Genomic DNA, 20096 nt, shown 5'->3' on the forward strand with positions numbered 1-20096 from the left:
AAAAAAATCCTAATAGTACATTTTATGACAAAAGACATTTAAATAGTTCAAGACCTAAAATGAAAATGCAATCTGAGAGAAGTTTTTTTTTGTTTGTTTGTTTTTTTGTTTTTGGCTGTGCCCCTGGCATACAGAAGTTCCCAGGCTGGGATCAAACGTGCCCCACAGCAGCAATCTGAGCCACTGCAGCGACAATGCCAGATCCTTAACTTGCTAAGCCACCAGGGAACCCTGTGAGAAGTATTTTAAAATAAGAAAGCACATAAACATGCTGAATTTTAAATTAACATCCTGTTTATTACTAAAAGAACCCCTTTTTTTCTTCTAGCTCTATTTTTCTCCTAATTAATACTGACTTGCTGAAGGTCTCTGATGGCCTTCATCTTCAAAAGGCACAGAGCTGTCTTCCAACAGCAGCTCACATCCACACCCTCAATTTAAAACTCATGGCAACATCAAAAGCAACACCTTAGTGGCATGTTTTTCCTCTTTTAAGTCTCCCTGACAGTTACTTCTCTACCATTAATTCCAGTGTCACTGTTTGGGCTGTGTAATCCATACTTCCATATGATCTTTATACGCAATTACTTAACCTAAATGGCTATTTCAATGCATTCAGATATCCAAGTTAACAACAGTGATTCACTGCTTTAAATTAATAACCCAAATGTGTCAGTAGCCTTTGTTTCTAGAGTTCTCTATAAGAGTTATGATAAGCACGATTACCCTCCTGCCTGTATTATAAATGAATTTCAAATATCTATCCCCAAAAGTATGTCCAGATCTGATCTACAGAGAAAAAGAAAACAAAGATTGTGATGAAGCTGTTGCAGCCAAGCAGTTTCCTTACTCTCCTTTAATCACTTTTTCCTTCATGTCTTAGAGACAAAAACAACTTGAAGGCACAGCTGGAAAAATTCAGTTCTTTCTTTTGATGCCATCTTTCGAGGGCACGGGGAGAGATGGCAAAAGCAAGGCAGATATAGGAAGGATGATAGATTGGCTGTGCTCTTTCAAAGTATTTTGCCAACAAGATCAGGCAAATAATTTCACCCTTATTTTGGTAACACGAGCAAAGGATCCTTCAGAAAGAACCTTCTAGCTGCATGCGGCAGTTCTCACTGAATCTCTCTTTGCCACATTTATTGCTCCAGCACGCATTCACGTACTTACTTTCGATTTCAGAAAGACTTTTACTTTCCTCAAAGGAAAAAAAAAAAAAAGTCAACAAGGAAGTCTCACCAGGAGACTAGTAGTTCATTCCAACAGGAAAGAGGAAAAAAATGGCGTTTGATCCTACTAGCAAGCGCTTGAAAATGCACGTCTTTTTGTTTTCTGTATGAAACTAAAAAAAAGCCCTCTGACTACCTTTCACTTGTTATTTTCCCCATCCCTTGACTTTGGCCATCTGCTCTACCTTTCAGAAGGCCCAATCACAGAATGAAAATTACACCGAAGAGATCTTTTTACGTTTCTACCCCAGCTCTCACCATTCCTCAAATGCTGACCATTCAAAACACTTAGCAGAACGCTGCCCAGAGCTTCAACAGAGAAATGAAAATTTCCCCTTATTGCCAATTAGGGGTCACCATGCACCATGCCTGGTTCCTTCCTCCAAGGAGGGTGCTAGAGGGTTCTCTGCCACACCCACCCTCCCCTGTTCAGCAGGAACGAAGATGCAACAACTACGTTCATCTAGTGTGCATTCGCCCAAAGCCATGCTCTAAGAAGGGAGAATCTACAGGCAACTGGCGCCCAGAGAGGAGAGGGCTCGGGAACACCGGTGGGACAACTACTGATAGAAGGTGACTGACGCCTTCTACGAAGGGTTACTAAGGGGCACAGTACCTGCCTTGGGTTTTTGTTGAAGTTCACCAGACCAGGTGGTGAGGACAGCTGCAGAAGAAGGGATATGTTTAAGAACTGCATGCATTGAATGCTCACTGCTCAGGCAAGAAAGGAATTCCTCTTGGGAAAAGAAATTTGCCTGGGGGGAGAAGGAGGGAGTGGGAGGGATCTGGAGCTTGGGGTTATGGGATACAACTAGGAACGGATTTACAATGAGATCCTGCTGAGTAGCATTGAGAACTAGGTCTAGGTACTTACATTGCAACAGAACAAAGGGTGGGGGAAAAAATGTATACATGTAAGTGTATCTTGGCCCCCATGCTGTATTTTCTCCCATGCGGAAAAATCAATCAATTAATTAAAAAAAAAAAAACACTAAAAAAAAAAGAAATTTGTGTTTGCAAGGAAGTGGGAGGGGCTCACTGGCACACGTCCAGTTCTCTGGAGACAGTCACACAACTGCCACCAGCCTTTACCATGGCCAAGAGGCTTCACTGTTTTTCACAGGATAAATCTTAACACCTGTACCTTCTGATGAATTGTAAAGACACACCCAAAAGAGTAACACATCCAAACAGAGTGAAAGCTGGGACTAAAGCAGCAGGGAAGGTAGCAACAAAAATAAAACAATAACCAACAATGTTATTTCCTAGTTCTAGACATACGTAAAACCTCTAATTAGCTCCCTTGTAGACATATACACACAGTGTCTGTTTGGTATATTACAGTTTGCAAGTGCACATGTTATAATCTAGTGAATGTTAGTTTCAGAGGAAAAAAAATCTCATGCCCATTTTGGATGGCTGCCATTCATGCTTTAGCCTCCAAAGGCACAGCAGAGAAGCCCCTTTTTAAAACAAAAGCAAGCGATCCACTCCAGATTATTATAAACTCGGTCCTAGGAATACCGTGTGCTTTGCTTATAGTGAATTACAACAGGAATTACAAAGGCTCCGTACCAATTTTTACCAATAGACAAAAGGTACTATTCCTGTAAAATCCTGGAATAGGTTTTTCTTAGGTAATTCTATTTTCCCCATTTTCTTTTACCTGCAATTTAGCAAGAGGAAGGAAGGGGCAATTTCAGGATATAAATAATTAAAAGACTTTCCTCTTATCGATTTGACTTTCCTCCACAATAAAACCAGGCTTATTTCTGGGACGTAGAAGGCTGAATGTCCCTGCAAGGAGTACTGTTTATCTAACAACTAAAGGTGCTTGAAATTATCTGGTGAAATAAACTGCTGTGCAATCCACAGTATTTATAAGATCAAAACATCCGGGTGGCTTGAGAATGCTTTGGTGTTTTCAGACTTTTCAAAGGTCCTGGTGAGCTGTCTTCAATGGCCAATGCGTGAGGCAAGACCCTGTCAAACAGCTCATTTTCTCTGCCAGGTCTCAAGCTGTTTATCCCTTTCTGTGATGGGGCTACAGGTGACTTTACTGATATTTAACGCTGGATAATGGGGATCAGATCTCCCTTTCAAATAGCAGGATAGGAAGAGAGAAGTTTTTAAAAAGAGACCTCTCTCCCTCTTTCTCTCCCCCTCCCTCCTTTCTCTCTCTCTCTCTCTCTCTCTCTCTCTCTCTCTCTCTCTCTCTCTCTCGCTCTTTCTTTCTCTCTCCTCCAGCCCACCACTTCTCAAGATGCTCCAAGGCTCTTAACGGTCTGGAGCAAATGAAAAAATTTCACACTTGGTGGTATTTTTCTTCAAGTCATGAAAATGAACCACTTGGTGATAGCCTCGAGCTAACAAAATAGGACACTGCTGGAGTCATAAAGTATACTTTCGGGGAAAAAAACCTAAAAGCTATTGCAAAAGCAACTTCCTGCCAAGTAGGTACTGATTCTGAGCTCTGAGGATGAACTCTGGCTGTTCCTCTGGATTCAGGATACCGTATCAGTTTGCTGTACATGGATTCTGGCCCTGGAGCTAAAGCTTTGAGATAGACCAAGGTTACACAATGAATACACATTGAACTGAATGTAAGGCAGCATCGGGGCCAAGGCCAGGCACCCAGGGCCTAGAATCTGAAGTTCGTCTCGCTGCCGGCATAGCCATCAGCTGACTTCATTCTATAGATAAAGTTGGCGGGGGGGGGGGGGGGGGGGGGGGGGGCGCGTGGGGGGGGGGGGGGGGGGGTGTCTAAAAGAGTTTTTCCCACTCTCAAACTCTATACTTCCATCTTTCAAGGCCTTTAAAGAAAGAAGATGAAGTTTGAATCAAAGTAGATCCAAACCAAAACTCTTCTGGGCCGCAGTGTCGTCCCAGAAAGCACGGCAAACTGGTGTGTAGGCACAAAGCCCAGACCCGAAAGGGTTGTGTTGCAACCCTGGGTTGTCAGCAGGGCTACAAGATGGGCTTCATCTGGATGAAGACGGGATGCAGAAAGACACTTGTGATTTAACAGGCTGAGGTTTCAACGGGCTCTAAGAGATCCTGAAAGAAGGTCAAGTGTATGCAGGGGATGCGGCCTCCTGCCTTGCTGCCATCTGGAGAGCTGGCTGGCTACCCTCCCTGCTTCGGAGGAGCCTCTGGGCAGGCGCGGTGCCCTTACACACCAGCCCTGCCTCAGACACCACCTGGCTTAGCCCCTGTTTCATGCCCTCCTCCTTTTGTCTTCCCAGGTTTCTCTCTCACTCTCCCTTTGGAGGATCGTGGAAAGACCACACGTTATGGGCTCACAGAGACCCGAGTTCCAAGACCTGAGTTCCAATCCCAGCTCTTCCACTTACCGCTGGAATAGCTCTGGGGAAGTTAGTTAACTAGGATGGGTCTCGGTCTCTCCATCTGTGAGATGGGGATAAGGAGAGCCACCTGGCAGGGATTCGTAGGGAGACCCGGCGAGAGTGGGTGGCAGCCCCCCCCTGCCCCCCGCCTCTGCCGAGCAGGTGCCTAGTCTAATTTGTTTCCTTTTCCACGACCCTCGTCCTTCCTTGAACCAACCCTCTCCCTCCCTGAGCACCGCTTTCCCCCTGCTCTGTGCTTCTGCCCCTCTCTTCACCATGCCAGCCCCTTGTCTTGTCATCTCTAGCTGCGCATATCTCATCCAGCCTCCAAAATGCAACTCAGAGGCCACTATTTCTCAGAGGTGCCTTGAGCCCCCTCCCTCATGGGACATTCCTGATCTTTATGACTCATATTCTGTGATACGTTTCTGCATCATTTTCCAATGACGTACCTGTCTTTTCTTCCTTCCTCTACCTGGGTACCTGGCAAATATTTGTTCAAGGAACCAAATGTGGGAACACAGGACCAAAAGGGCAGCTTCTAATGTGCTCGCTGTACTGAAGACAATGCTTTAGCCGCTGCTCTATGCGAAAACATCATCCAGAGAAGAAAACAGCCAGAATCAGAATGTGAGATGCACACTGTGGGGTGAGAAGAGCATCTGCTTCTGCGGGAGCCGAGATGTTAGATGGTAAAAGCAACAGGAGAGGAGAAGCGGCAGAAGCCTGGGGTGAGGACAGCGGCCCCGAGCCTCAGCCCAGACACAGCGCCAACCTGCAAAGACGGGGATCGTCCTGTACGTCGAATCAGGCTTTTAGGATAAAAGAAATCAGATGGAGAACGATGGGTGTTTGGTGGCTGCCGTGAAACACGAAAAAGGGAAGAATGAACAAGGAAAGAGCCTCCATTCAGAAACACTATCCAACAAACCCCAACCCCCTTCCCCCAAAAAACCTTCAGGGAAATTAATTTGATAGGAGCAACAAGTGACATGACTTTAGTTGACTGGGTGTGTGCGCGCGCATGTGTGCATTTTTGCTGTCCATGTTTAAAAGCATGGTAACTGGTCTTCAGGTTACAGTATGTTGACCTATGTTCCAATCCCCCCATCATGCTTTTCCATTTCTTTTGCCTTAGACACTCCTATATATGAGGAGTTAGAAGCCAATCAAGCCATTGTTCCTAAGAATCTGTTGTTACAAGTGCCCCACAAGTTCTTGAAATATTGAGAATATGGATTACTCGGTGGGGTGGCTGAACGATTCTTAAAACATTTTCATTTTGCTATGGTAACTGTACTGAAAGGCCTGGCAATCTTGGCTCAGGGCTGTGATCTGTAGACACACCCTTAGGAGAGCACAGGATCCTTCCCCCTCTTCAAAATCTGTCCTCTTTTAAATCCCACCAACGTCAGAGCTTCTTCCCCTTGGAGATGCATGGCCGGCTGTACTGCAGGGTGAGTAAGCCAAGGGCTGCCTTGACCTCCCAAGTGGTGAATGTTGGCTTTAGGAGAAGAGCTCTGGAATTCTCTGGAAAAGTTTCACCAAAGGAAGGAAAACAAAACAAAACAAAACAATAGCTCCTCTTGGCCAGAATGAGTGGAAGTAATTCACTCGTTGTTTTCATAAACTTATCCAAAGAGTTCCATCAAGATGTGATCAAGAGGGTTAATTTTTTCTTATCATTTTAGTAATACATTCTGCAAATGCAAGCAATCCTTCCAGAGAAGAGATGCATTCCATTCAGTCTGGCCTCGTTAGCATTCCTCTCTTCGTCTCCCCAAAGACTTCATCGGGGATGGAGTAAAAATGATTATTCAGAAGACTGAAGGCCTCATTGTAAAGACAGTGCAAACCACGAGCTGCTCGGGTGGTTTGGGGGGCAGCATCCACAAGTGATGCTGTGAATTTTATATTCTTATAATAAAAGTGGCAGTAAGTACTATCTTTGATGTTCTGGTATTTTAGAATGATAACCCATTTTCAAAGCATCCATGGGTCCTCAAGACTCCCAGGGTCTGGGGGCTGTTCCAGTGTGTACCTGCCTGACTGATGGACTGGAGGGTGAAGACACATGCTCAAGTTGAAGGTTTATTTTGAAACGGGGGTCAAATCATCCGAATATAGGTGGACACATTCCTCTCCAGTTTTTCTGGTCTTTACTCAATTATTTTGAGAAAAAAGTAATTATTTTCCCCTCCACTTAAAAGTATAATCATCACATCATTCACATCAGCGGTGAATTCTAAGATAACCACTTTCATTCAGGGTCACAGGCAAGGGACAAGTCTCCAAGTTATTCAACTGGCAAAATACCTCCCATCTGATCTTACAGATGCCAGTTGAAATGGAAAAAAAAAAAAAAAAAGAAGAAAAGAAAAAAAGCAAAGGAAAAAATCTCCTGGGCACACATAGGCTTCACTGAAGAGAATAAAGGAAAGATACTGGAAAAGGAGCATAAGAGCTGGATGGCAGGCCAAAAAGGTGTGTGTGTGGGGGGGGGGTCTTGCTGATAATCATTTCTCTGAAACCAAGTCACTCCTTCACAAGTGACACATTAGTGACCAGGCCACATGGACATACCAACTGCGCTGCTGCTGGGGGTTACATCCATTGCTCCATATGTCTGCTCACAGTAGATTGAGAAAATACGATACCCCAGTCAAGAATCCAGCTTTGAAAATAAATTTGGGCCATTCTTTTCCCTGAGACATCAGGTTGTGTAGCCAAACTCTCGTTTTCCTAAGGGTACCACTAAGGTAGCTAAACTGAGTGCCTATGGACTAGGATCGAGTCTGATGATTGCTCTGAAAAACACTGCACAGCCCCAGTAAAAACCTGGGAACATCTGTACTAGACATAGATTATGATCATGGCCTTACAATGGTATACAGCTCTTTGCTTTTGAAACAGATAAAACCTTGTCCCCTGGAGGTGATCTGAGAATTGAGTAAGACCGGGAGGAGGCTTTAGATGTGAGAGATTAAAGAGGGTCTATCCCTTGGCCCATATGCTCAGTGTTCTGGGGAGTTACGACATTTTGATGCCACCGAAGGGTTCAGTTACAAAGGCAATCAAGAACACCTGTTCACATTGACATGTCTTCCCCCAAAGGTTTTCTCTGACAAATCATTAGCCTGTGCAGATGGAGGCCGCTTGGTGCATTTGGATTTGAGAAGCCAGTCGAATGTAGCAAGAGCAGAGGAACGACCACAGAGAGCAATGGGTTGAGATGGGACATTACGGACTAAGCACCAAAAAAACCCAGTGAGGAGGTGCCAAGATGTTGGACCTAGAACTTGATGAAATATGTCTTTCACATCTGTAAGGTCTGCCTTTTCCCTTGAATGTTTTCCTAAGAACCTGACTCATGAGGCCAGGCTTACTGTGTCCAATACACGCATTTGGAACAAAAACTACGATCGGTTTAATGTAGGAGGGGACCTCCTTTCCTGGCCAAATGGCCTTTCCACTGGGTCTGCTATAGAGAAAAAAAGAGTCATAAAAAGTCATTCCACCCCAAACTCCAGCACCAAGAATCAGTGATAACACAAAAGCCATCAAGTGCGCCTGGCATCTCGGCTCTGAGGCCTTCCTTACCCGCAGCTTTTCCTCCGTTTTGGTGGACTGCTTACAGTCGGGATGCCAAACGGTAGAACCTGGAAAGAGAATGCATGGCTGAGAATAAAGGAAATGGAAAGACACCACCGTCCTACTAGACAGAACATCTGAGCATGGCCCTGTGCCCAGGTGACGCATGATAACTCAAACTTCAGGTGAGCTTTCCTCATCTAGTCTGAGCTTGTTCTTATAAAAGTCATAACCCGGAGCACCCGCTGTGGCTCAGTGGGTTAAGAACCTGACTAGCATCCATGAGGAAGCAAGTTTGATACCTGACCTCACTCAGTGGGTTAAGGATTCAGTGTTGCCACAAACCCAGGTGTAAATCACAGATGTGGCTTGGATCCCGAATTGCTGTGGTTATGCTGTAGGCCAGCGGCTCAGCTCCAATTCAACCCCTGGCCCGGGAACTTCCATATGCCTCAGGCATGGCCCTAAAACAAGAAAAAAGCGAAGAAAAAAGAAAAAAAAAAGATAGAGAAAAAAATCCTAATCCACAGAAACCACTCATTGGGCACAAGAGTGTTTTGATATGAGATATTTAGGTCTTGACTGGGTGGTTATTTTTTTTTTTTAAACCATATTATTATCCTTGAAAAGTCATGTCTGTGTGCTTACCAACAGCTGCATTTAATTTCAGAAATATAAGCCACAAGCCATGTTTATATAACATCAAAATAATCAAGCAATTCAGATGAGGGAAGTAAAGTCAAACCAGATCATTTATATCCAGAAGCAAAACTCACTGAATTTTTTGTTGATCCGATTATATCAGTCCTCTACACAAGATACAGGAAATCAATCTAACTAGCAGAAAGGTCAAAAGTTACACTACAAATCCTTAAGTTTCCTTTAACTTTGAATATTTTAATTAACTTTATTTTTTAATTTTCAGGGGTTTAATAGGGATGCACCTGGGGCATATGGAGTTCCCAGGCTAGGAGATGAATAGGAGTTGTAGCTGCCAGCTGACACCACAGCCACAGCAGCTCGAGATCTGAGCTGCATCCGTGACCTATACCACAGCTCATGGCAATGCCGGATTCCTGACCCATTAAGCAAGGCAAGGGATCAAACCCACATCCTCATGGATATTAGTTGGATTCGTTACTGCTGAGCCACAATGGGAACTTCCTAATTAACTTTTAAAAGACTTCATTTTTATTTGATTACTATTTTTTATTTCCCCGATACATTATTTTTTTCCCCCGATACATTATTTTTTTTCCCCTACTATACAGCATTCTCAAGAATTGATCACATACTGCGGCACAAAGCGAACCTCAACAAATTTAAGAGTTTCGAAATTATTTCAAGTCTTCACTTTTAAACTAGGGAAGTTACTACTTAAGTGTCATTTCTGTTCCTGGGTTAATACCTCACTTTCTAAGAGTATAAAGCACAGTCCTAGATGGTACCAGTACCACCGCAGTAAGGAACACACTTATACCCAATAGAAATCTCCTTTTTGATAAGATCCCAATGCCTGCCCATATGATTCTTCATGCCTAGAGATGCAGTGCATGTAATTTGTGGATAAGGCCCATGTGTAAGTCCTATGTCCATGTAAGGGTGTGTTCAAATGTGGGGATGGGCAGAAGAACCCGAGGGGCACTTAAGAAGACCTAGCGAAGAAAGTCACCAAGTTGACAGCAGTCAGTAGATGACAGAAATTTAATAAGGGTTTCAGCATGAATATGAGACGTCCTATTTCATTGTTGAAATCTTTATCTCCTCAAGCAGCAATCTGTGTGTCCTTGAAAAGCTATCAAATTAAAATAACTCTTGAATTATTTTATACCACTGAGCTAAAACACTTAAAGTAATGACAGGGGAAGAAAACAGCACTTTATAGGAGAATAATATTTTAATCCCTATTTAACAGTCATTTCTATTTCACTCAACCCCCGGTCCCCGCACCAAAATAATAATAATAATAATAATAAATCAAATAAACAAAAGCTATGGACACAGGGTTTGTTCAGCACTGGTATTTACTCTGAGGCTTGCTACAAAGCACAGGAAATCCTCTTAATGTGGGGAGCCTGAGGCTGAGGGTCAGGGCGGGGGCCAGGAGCAGTGTCTGTGGAGGTTCCACCGAGCATGCGTCCTGGTCCAGAGTCCAGGGCAGGCATGCAGCATCACACGGTTCTCCCAAGGTCAGACCCTCGGGGACCAAGAGCCTCAAAGAACATCGGATGCTGGGGAAGATGAAACTGCTCATCCTTCAAGGATGTGCTGAGAAGGCAGGCAGAAAACATGGAAGCCCATCTCCCGAAGAGCTTTGTGACGATCCTGGAATTCTGAACACAGTCCCTCTTAACAGAGAGTTGTGTATTTGTGGTATGAATGTGCTGTAGCCTGTGCATAGCCTGAAATCACGGTATTTGGCTTCCTGCTCCATGAAAAAGTACAAGGCTGCACCCAGAGCTCTGAGTCTCAATTCTTAGCACTCTGTCACCAAGGGGTGACATGCGCTCTTGGGTCTTTGGCTGCAGGTGCTGTAATGGACACACTCAAATTTAAAACAGAGCCTGGAGACCATCTGAAAGATAAATCTGTTCTGTGCTGAAAATGTAAAGTGACACCTGCCTATTGCTCCCAAGGATTCTAGCCTTTCCCTGGAGAAATGTGTCATATCAAGGCCACCTGAGGCCATGGATTTGGTGCTTGTCACTTGCCTTTATCGGGTCCTTTAAAATTCAGGGATATTTCAGACTCAGAAAACAAACTAATGGTTACCAAAGTGGGGGGAAAAATTAGGAGTCTGAATTAACATATACACACTACTATATATAAAATAGATAATCAGTGAGGACCTACTGTATAGCACAGGGAATGCTACTCAATATTCTGTAATAACCTACACATGAAAATGATCTGAAAAATAATAGATATGTGTATAACTGAATCACTTTGCTGAACACCTGAAACTAACATAACATCATTACATCATGAATCAACTATACTCCAATATAAAATGAAACATTTTTTAAAATAAAAAATATAATTGGGTGGTACTTTTAATTATAATTTTTCAGAGACTGCATTTGAAAGCTAAGAGGATGTTTGGGTTGTCCATTTCTCATCCAGCTAGCGTTTTTAAGGGGAGAGGAGCCAAAGCTTTGCTCTAATACTCAAGAACAATTTCCAGAGACTCTTCTTCGTTGCCTAAAAACAAAACCGAGAGTAGAGCAAACCATTCATTAAAACTACACACAGTGTTATGTGCAGAGAGAGATGAAGAAATGACACGCAAAGGCTGATAAGACCCAGTAATTAGCAAAACTCAACAAGCAATAGCTCTTACAGTTCTTGCTAATTTTACTGATAAGCCCTTGTCTATTTAATGACTCTTTTTCCTGCTAAAAATAGTAAAATGCTTGCACAGATGGTGCTGTGTGACTGGAGGAGATTCCTCCCCAAAAGTGCTCTAAGAAGCTTCAGAATTTTAGAGATGAAAACTAATCAGAGTTGTTTTCATTAAAAAACACCAAATTGGGGGTGAGTTATTACATTTAGAAGGGATGGGCAATGAGGTCCTGCTGGACCTGAGGGAACTCTATCCAATCACTTTTTTTTTTTTTTTGCTATTTCTTTGGGCCGCTCCCTTGGCATATGGAGGTTCCCAGGCTAGGGGTTGAATCGGAGCTGTAGCTGCTGGCCTATGCCAGAGCCACAGCAATGCGGGATCCGAGCCGCGTCTGCAACCTACACCACAGCTCAAGGCAATGCCGGATCCTTAACCCACTGAGCGAGGCCAGGGACCGAACCCGCAACCTCATGGTTCCTAGTTGGATTCGTTAACCACTGCGCCACGACGGGAACTCCTATCTAATCACTTTTGATAGAACATGGTAGAAGATCATATGAGAAGGAGAATGTACACATATGTATAACTGGAACACTTTGCAGTATGGCAGAAATGAACAGAACATTGTAAATCAACTCTAATAAAAAATTAAAACAGAAAAAACAAACAAACAAAACACCGAATGGCCCTCTGATAATAAGCACTTTCTTGGCACCAGAAACTTCTCAATTTCTCTTTCAGGGACTTTGGGTGTGTTCTCTCTCACTCTCTGTCCTCTTTTTCCCAACATGACAGCTATGTCATCTGCATGGGATGAAGTACATTCGTGATGCAATTCACCAAATATGAGATTTTCGTCTTTCTGAAAGCCTGGACAAGGACAGCCGGGAAGGGCCCCCCCCAAAATCCTTCTTCGAGGACAGTGAAATGAAAGAAAACCAAGTAGCCATCCAAAGTGTAGCATTTCTAAAAATGCTTCTCCTCTTCTGATCTTTTCTTCCCCAAGCGTACTCCTGGGGGTTGGGTGGAGGTTGGTAGTGGGAGGAGGCATAGCTGATCTTCACTCTTGCCTTATCTCCAAAGCATCAAACATCAAGTCCAATTCATTCATTCCAGAAGCAACACATTTGTTAACAGCCTCAGGGGCTCACTGCCAGCACGTCAACTGCCTGGCTGATTAATACTAACGGATGAGGTAACATTTGGCTATACGCATTTTGGATCTGGGTAACCTTACAGCTAATGAAATGCCTCCTTCTCTCAAAACAAACATAGCAAAGTTTTCTTGCCCTAGGTAGGGAGAACTTAACTGGGTCCTTGGGTCCACCTTACCTTGAAGATACATTTCCTCTCCTTCTGTGAACATCTGGTTGCACCTGCTGCATCGTGCACAGCTAGGATGGTAATGTTTGTCACCTGCCTGCAAGAGAAGAGGAAGGAAATATTTAATCTACTTCTGGTCATGGCGTCCAGCCTCTTTTCTGGACATGAAAATTTGGAGGAAAAGAAAGGAAGCTAAGGCAGGAAAAATAATTGTGCAATGGACCAAACTTTCTATACCAATTGCCCTAAAAGCTGAAGCAGACCCCACTGGATCTGGAAGGGGCTCAAATACTAGCTACCCATGCCTGCTGTGCAAGGGTGTCTTGCCTTTTGGGGTTTCTGGGGTCCAGCTGTCTCTCAGCTTGGGCTCTCCTGGATGGTTGCCACATGCCTAAGATGAGTCCATTCCATCTCCCAAAAAGCCCACCTCAAAACTATTAACACCCAAATTAAGGTTGGAGGCCAACTGGTTTGTACTAAAGCAATAAAAAGAAAGGATCCTATTTATCGGGTCTTGCTTTCCTAGCTAAACAGTCTGAAAATAATAAAAATCTCCCCAACTTACATCAAGATGAGAAAAACCATACTGAAAGACATCATCCACCACTTTTGATCTCAGAAGGAGCCCTAATTTTCTTCTCTGCTGCTGAGAATAATCTTTTGCCAAAGCCTCGTTTTAATTGTTTTCTGAAGAAGGCATTTTACTGAGGTGGCCCTGCATTACGCATGGGCCTTTTGCATTCATAAATATGACAGATGCCATCATAGCAGGTGTGGATTTTCCCAAAGCAAAATGTCACTGGACACAGGGACAATTCTCTAGACAGGTGCCGAATCACATTAGAGTCATGCTCCAAATGCACGCCTGACAAAACCAAATCCTTTCGTTCACGGCTTAGCAAAAACTCTCACCCCCTAAAAATGATCAAATGTACTCTGCAATTAAATCATTTCATCAATCAACCGTGAAAACATTTCTGTTGCATTAACTGTGTGCAAGGCAGCGCTGAGAGCCTAGGGCTGGAAGCAGCTGCACCCTGTGCCTGTGTGAAATCTCAGTAGGAAATCAGAGGTCAGGTGGTGACTCCTTCCTCACACCCTCCTGTAGAAACTGAGAAGCCACGTAGCCGCTAGAGTGTGAGAAGCTAACTGAGAGGGGGAAAAAAGCTGAAATTATTTAAAAGGGGAAGCCAGAAATGAAATCTCTTTAGAGGTGCCTGTCAGAAAATTCCAAAAGAGGAATTTTGTTCTTGTCCACACAGCATTATTTATTTATTTCTTCCTGGGGGCAGAGGGGGCGGGGTGAGGGGAGTGCCGGAAATGTTAACACTGAGTAAGTAGCTCCTTGCCTTAGTCCCTCCAAGGTCCAATATGAATGAAAGAGAGAAGATACTACTCAGTTCTAAACCATGTTGGGTCAGCTGGGATGTCAGTGCTGGGACGTCCCGGGCACTTCAGACAATCTCTGAATTCTCAAGGAAAATGTAGGGGAAAGGATTAAGGCCCCCCGACAGGCATCTGGTATAGTCTGCAGTGAAAAGCACATTCCTCAGTCAGTTAGAAATAGAAAGGAATTTTTTTAGGCTGATAAAGTGTATCTTTCATAATTAGTGGTGCAACATTAGAAGTATTCTCCTTAAAGATAGGAATAAGGCAGAAATGTATACATCCACCAATGATTTTCTACATTGTTTCAGTCCTAGCCAACGTGATAGATCATGAAAAAGAAATAAAGATAAAGGGTAAAAAAGAAATAAGCATAAAGGTCACCAACAAAATTAGAGTTCAGTCAAGTAGCTAGGTAACAAAAAATGAATATATAAAAGCTAACAATTTTCCTATTTTCTTAGCAATACAAATGAAGTCCATGTGATGGGAAAACAGAACCTCGTTGGTAATAGCAACAAATAAACCCTTCAACACAAGCTCCACACAAGGAAAACTGTAGAATTTAACCGATGTGCATGAAAGGCTTAAGTGGAGACATGATAGCTGTGGATGCGAAAACAAAAAATTGTAAAAATGCCAAATTACCTAAAATGAACCTATTAAAGCAGTACCTTCTTATTCAAAAGATGCACAGGAGTTTCTTTCTTTCTTTCTTTCTTTTTTGTCTTTTTGTCTTTTTGCCTTTTCTAGGGCCGCTCCCACAGCATAGGGAGGTTCCCAGGCTAGGGGTCCAATCAGAGCTGTAGCCACTGGCCTACGCCAGAGCCACAGCAACGGGGGATCCGAGCAGAGTCTGCGACCTACAGCTCAGCTCAGGGCAACGCCGGATCCTTAACCCACTGAGCAAGGCCAGGGATCGAACCCACAACCTCATGGTTCCTAGTCAGATTCGTTAATCACTGCGCCACGACGGGAACTCCTGCACAGGAGTTTCTTTTATAGAACTTGACAAGCTGATTTTATAAGTTCACATGGAAGAAAAAAATGCATAAAAATATAAAAACGGTTTTTGAAAAAGAGAGCAGCAGTGACGGGGGATTTTCCCTTTCTGATAAAAAAGTTACTTTATGACAAAAATAATTAGAGTGCTCAAATATTGGTGCAGGAACAGAAAATAAATCAGTGGAACAAAAGAGAGGAATCAGGTGCATACAGACAACAAGAGACATGATAAAGGTGGCATTTCGAATGAGTTGAAAAAAAAATGGATTATTCAATGGATGGTGAGAACAATGGGTCCTCCGCTTAGAGAAAGATGGCAACACATTTTAGAGGAAAGATTATTATCCAGAATACATAAAGAGCATCCACAATGAAAAATAAACGGCAATATGGGCAAAAGGCTATTTCCAGAAGAAATGACTCGAAAATGACCTTCAAAATAAAGAATGAGCTCAACCTCACCAGGAATCAGGGAAACACACACACACAAGTATTTTTATTCAACAAATTGGCAAAGATAAAAAGAAGACTAATGTGAGGAAGGAGTCATTCTCACACATTGTTGGCGAGCAAAATTCTCTTTTGAAAACTATATTTATGGAAATTTAATGTGTACATACTACCCCCTGGTGAACAATTCCATTCATAAAAGCCATTCTGCAGAAATTCTCACACCTGTGTATTACTAAGGTATTCAGTATTGTATTATGTATAACAGCAAAGAACAAAGAAACAGAAACAACCTTAATAAGAAAGTCGTGAAATAAACTATGGACACATAGGTAGCCATCAAAGAATGAAGGAAACGTATATGTACTTATATGGAAAGAGTTCAAACTAGTGTCATTAAGAGAAAAGAATCAAGTGCAGAGGTAATGGCTGAGACACAGCCCCATAGAGTCGTAGTTAAAAGTGTGGAGATACTGGGGTAAGGCTGACTCAAGTCCAATACATTTTTGGCACCTTGTGGTCCTGAGAAGATGACAGTCCTGCTAACCTTCAGTCCCACATCTGTACAATGGGCAGAATAACAGCATTTACCTCATGGAGCTGATGAGAGGAATGGCACACTGCCTGGCACCCTTTCATCAGTCCTATTAGTCAGGCACTATTTCTATTACTTATGCTGGCAAGGATGCACCTGTGTATGTATACTGAGCTTATCTGTGTGTCCTGCACAGAGAGAAGCAAGAGAGAATGCACCCAGTTTTCTGTGGTTCCTTGCTGGGAAGAAAGGAAGGAGCAGGGATGGGAACCTAACAATTTCCTTCATGTGTTCCTATATGGCTTTGATCTTTTATGAAAAGAGTTCATTTTTATGCTACTGTGTGATAAGGAGGTAAAGACTAAGAGGAGAAAAGTCCATTGTCTCTTACAGTCATAACACCCAGGCTTCAGGTTTTTTTGTTGTTGTTGTTGTTTTTTTACCGCAGTCTGTATTAGAAATGCCATCTTGGGCAAATTATAAACTCTTGGAAAACTTTTATTAAAGTACAGTTGATTTATAGTGTTGTACCAATCTCTGCTGTATAGCAAAGTGATTCAGGTATATATTTACACACATCCATTCTTTTTCAGATTCTTTCCCCAGATAGATTATCACAGAATATCGAGTAGAGTTTCCTATGCTATACAGCAGGTCTCCATTGGCCATCCATTCCAAACACCACAGGGTGCATGTCCCTGCCCTAAACCCTCATTCCATCCCCACCCCCACTTTGACCTGTCCTCCTTGGTGATTTTGTTTTTAAAGTCTGTAAGTCTGTTTCTGTTCTGCAAATAAGTTCATGTGTATCCTCTTTTTAGATTCCACATATAAGTGATATCCCAGGATGTTTGGCTTTCACTGTCTGACTAACTTCACTTAGCATAATAATCTCTAGGTCCATCCCTGTTGCTGCAAATGGCATTATTTCATTCTTTTTTATGGCTGAGTAATATTCCATTGTATATATGTACCACATCTTCTTTATCCATTCCTCTGTGTTGATGGACATTACAATAACTAATAACCACACAGCACCCCACTGCTATATCTACCTCACAGCGATGCTAGGGTGCACGATCAAGTGACATCTTGAGAATGTTGGGATGTGCTGCATGCACTAGTATGATAATAATAATAATAGGAAAGACAGCATACTACTCCTCCACGCAGAGGTTCCAGGGCTGTGCATAAAAAGAAGGCTTGCTAGTGCAGTTCGGGATGCTAATAAAGGGCTCTCTGCATGCCATCTTTTCTCAAGGACAGGCACAGGAAAGTAACCACGTTATGAACTGTCATTCCAAGTGGGTGGAAGATTTGTCAAAGCCTCATGCGGCAGAGTTCTGCTCTGCAAATCACAGCAAAAACACCGCTGAGAAACACTGACCATGGACTTGCTACATCCCATGGTGAATATGTCAAGAAATACAGTGAGTAGAATAAGGGCAGTTGCAGAGTCATTCAAAAGTCTTTGTGCAGCAGTGCAGGTGCGGGGGGCGGGGGGCATAGGGTCAAGTGGTCAGGCTAAGGGAGCCCCTCCTTTGCATGTGCGAACCACCTACTCGTTGTTTCACTTCTTCTTACACAGGCACCCATGACAGTTCACAGACAAGCCTTGTGCACCGGGCCAGGGAAAGTGTTGGAGCTGAAACACAGATGGGTTTATATGCAAAGTAACCCTCCCCCTCAAAAAAACCCAAAACGGATGTGGCTGAATCCTAAGCATTTAAATAAGAGCCATTTTTAGAAGAAGAAAAAGAATGTTGGATCATGAGAAAAATGAGACTAAACAGTGAAATTGTCTAGTCCAGCCCTTCACTTTTTATGGATGAGGAGCACATGATTCACCGTGGAGAGGAGGCTATTGATTGGAAACATTTAAAGCACAGTGTGGGCTTTGTTTGTGTGACAGGTGACTTCACAGGCAGTGTTACTGGGTACCTGGCCCTGGGCCCACACCCTGCAACTCCGACTCTGCCAGAACTTGAGTAGCCAGACATCCCATGAGCGCTCAGCCTAACTCTGTCATCCCCATTTTCCACCCATCTTTGTACACGGCTATTTTAGGAATTTCAACCTTATTTCTTTATGTTCATATGTTCAAATTGCACAGGTTAAAAGTCACATTCTGGCAGGCGTTAAACTCTGTGGACCATAGATGATTTGCTTATTTAGCTGAGTTTTATAAAAGCACCTGCATAGACATTCCAGGTGCTAAAAATTGCTTGTCTTTAATAGTGATGATTGCATCGGACTACTGTGGTCATTCTTCTTATTTTGTTAATCTCTAAACTGAAGTATAAACTTTATCATACATGTTAGTATATGGGAAATACCACCTATTATAAGGCAGGATTTGGTGCAAGGCACCAAATTTATTGAGAAACTCATTGACCAGAAGAGCAGGAAGGAGCTTGAACTCCTTGTGGACGTGGGGTGCAGCGAAAGGGCTACGAGATTTGGAATCAGGAGATCTGGATGTCATTTCTTTATTTCTTACTCATGGGACCTCATTTATGTCACTACTTGCCGTCTCTGAGCCCCGGGCCCCTCATCTGTAAAAACTGAAGGGCTGGACTAGACAATTTCAAGTCACATTCAGCTGTAAAAACATTCAGCTGTAAAATTCTATGATTCCGTGTGAACTCCTACACCTCTAAAAGCTCACATCGTAGTGTCAACAGAAAAGCAATTCAGGTCGAGAAAGGACTTTCCTTTTTAATTGAACGACCATACCTATGGCCTATGGAAGTTTCCACGCTAGGGGTCAAATTGGAGCTGCAGCTGCCGGCCTATACCACAGCCACAGCAACACCAGATCCAAGCTGTAGGTGCGACCTACACCACAGCTCACGGCAACACCGCATCCTTAACCCACTGAATGAGGCTAGGGATCGAACCCACATCCTCATGGATACCAGTCAGGTTCTTAACTTGCTGAGCCACAATGGGAACTCTGAGAAAGGACATTCTTGATGGCAGGGAATGGAGTTTAACTCAAGACTGATAGCCAGGAGACGTTCTGACGCCCTGACTCATCCCTGTGCCAATGTAAGAGGCCATAGGGACTAGGAAAGAACTATCATTACAGACCCCGTCCTTGGACAGCCAATCTGCTTAGCTCCAGGATCACCAACTGTCCCTTTTCAGTCTCTCTTTACCCCCTTTCTCTTGCAGTGCTTTTCTGCTGGAGGCATAGGCCCGGTGGCCCTTGAGGTCGGCCTTCAGCCATTTACAGCTTAGGCCATGCTACTTCCAAAAGGCCTTGCGGATGCTTATCAGAGAAGGCCATGGTCTGAAGACAATGGAATGAAAACCTTAGAGGAAAAAGGAAAACATCACAAGACTCCAGCCTCAGGCAAACATGTTTGTCGTGATCAGTAGATGAGGACAAAAGAGAAAATGGGCCCCAAAAGTCTCACTGGGCAAAAAAAATGGCCCCTTGAAATTGTCCCTAGAGAGACAAGGTTTCCTGACTCTAAATTAATCATGGTCACCCTAGGCCAAGGTTTGACAGGGTCTTGTTCTGTTCCAGGCATGGTATCAAGGACTTGGAGTGGCAGGGTCACATACAGCCCTGTGAGGTAGGTGCTATTTTACAGTTTTTTTTCTGCAAGCAAAGAAATGAAAGCTCAAAGCAAATGATTTCTCTAAAGCCACCAGTGTGTCCAAAAAGCAAAGCTGGGCTATGAGTCCAGGCTGCCTGACTCCAGGCCTACTCTTGCTTACACTGACTCCAAAAAGCACTGAAAGAATTCCCCTAGGGGGACCTCGGCTCTGGAAGAGCACAACAACTTCCACACTAATTTTGCTGATGGCTTGAAATGTCTGTGTACTTGTTTCTCATAGAGACCCTTGAGAAAAGCCAAGGGTGTGTAGCACTG

At 43.4% G+C, this 20096-nt stretch overlaps 1 protein-coding gene across 15 annotated transcripts in view; it reads right to left on the reverse strand.

Moving 5' to 3' along the window:
* ABLIM1 (actin binding LIM protein 1) overlaps positions 1 to 20096 on the reverse strand; it is a 91188-nt gene that overhangs the window by 43097 nt on the left and 27995 nt on the right. For 8 of the 15 annotated variants that reach the window (XM_047759821.1, XM_047759818.1, XM_047759817.1 and 5 more), the window contains exons 2-4: positions 12846 to 12933; positions 8180 to 8238; positions 5355 to 5438 (exon numbers count right to left, since the gene is read on the reverse strand). In XM_047759821.1, the coding sequence (XP_047615777.1) occupies positions 5355 to 5438; positions 8180 to 8238; positions 12846 to 12879 (177 nt within the window). In that variant the 5' untranslated portion in view covers positions 12880 to 12933. The remainder of the gene's footprint in view (positions 1 to 5354; positions 5439 to 8179; positions 8239 to 12845; positions 12934 to 20096) is intronic. The other 7 variants (XM_047759826.1, XM_047759819.1, XM_047759828.1 and 4 more) reach the window with 1 other exon arrangement.

Source organism: Phacochoerus africanus, chromosome 15 (assembly GCF_016906955.1).
Source record: "Phacochoerus africanus isolate WHEZ1 chromosome 15, ROS_Pafr_v1, whole genome shotgun sequence".
NCBI lineage: Eukaryota > Metazoa > Chordata > Mammalia > Artiodactyla > Suidae > Phacochoerus > Phacochoerus africanus.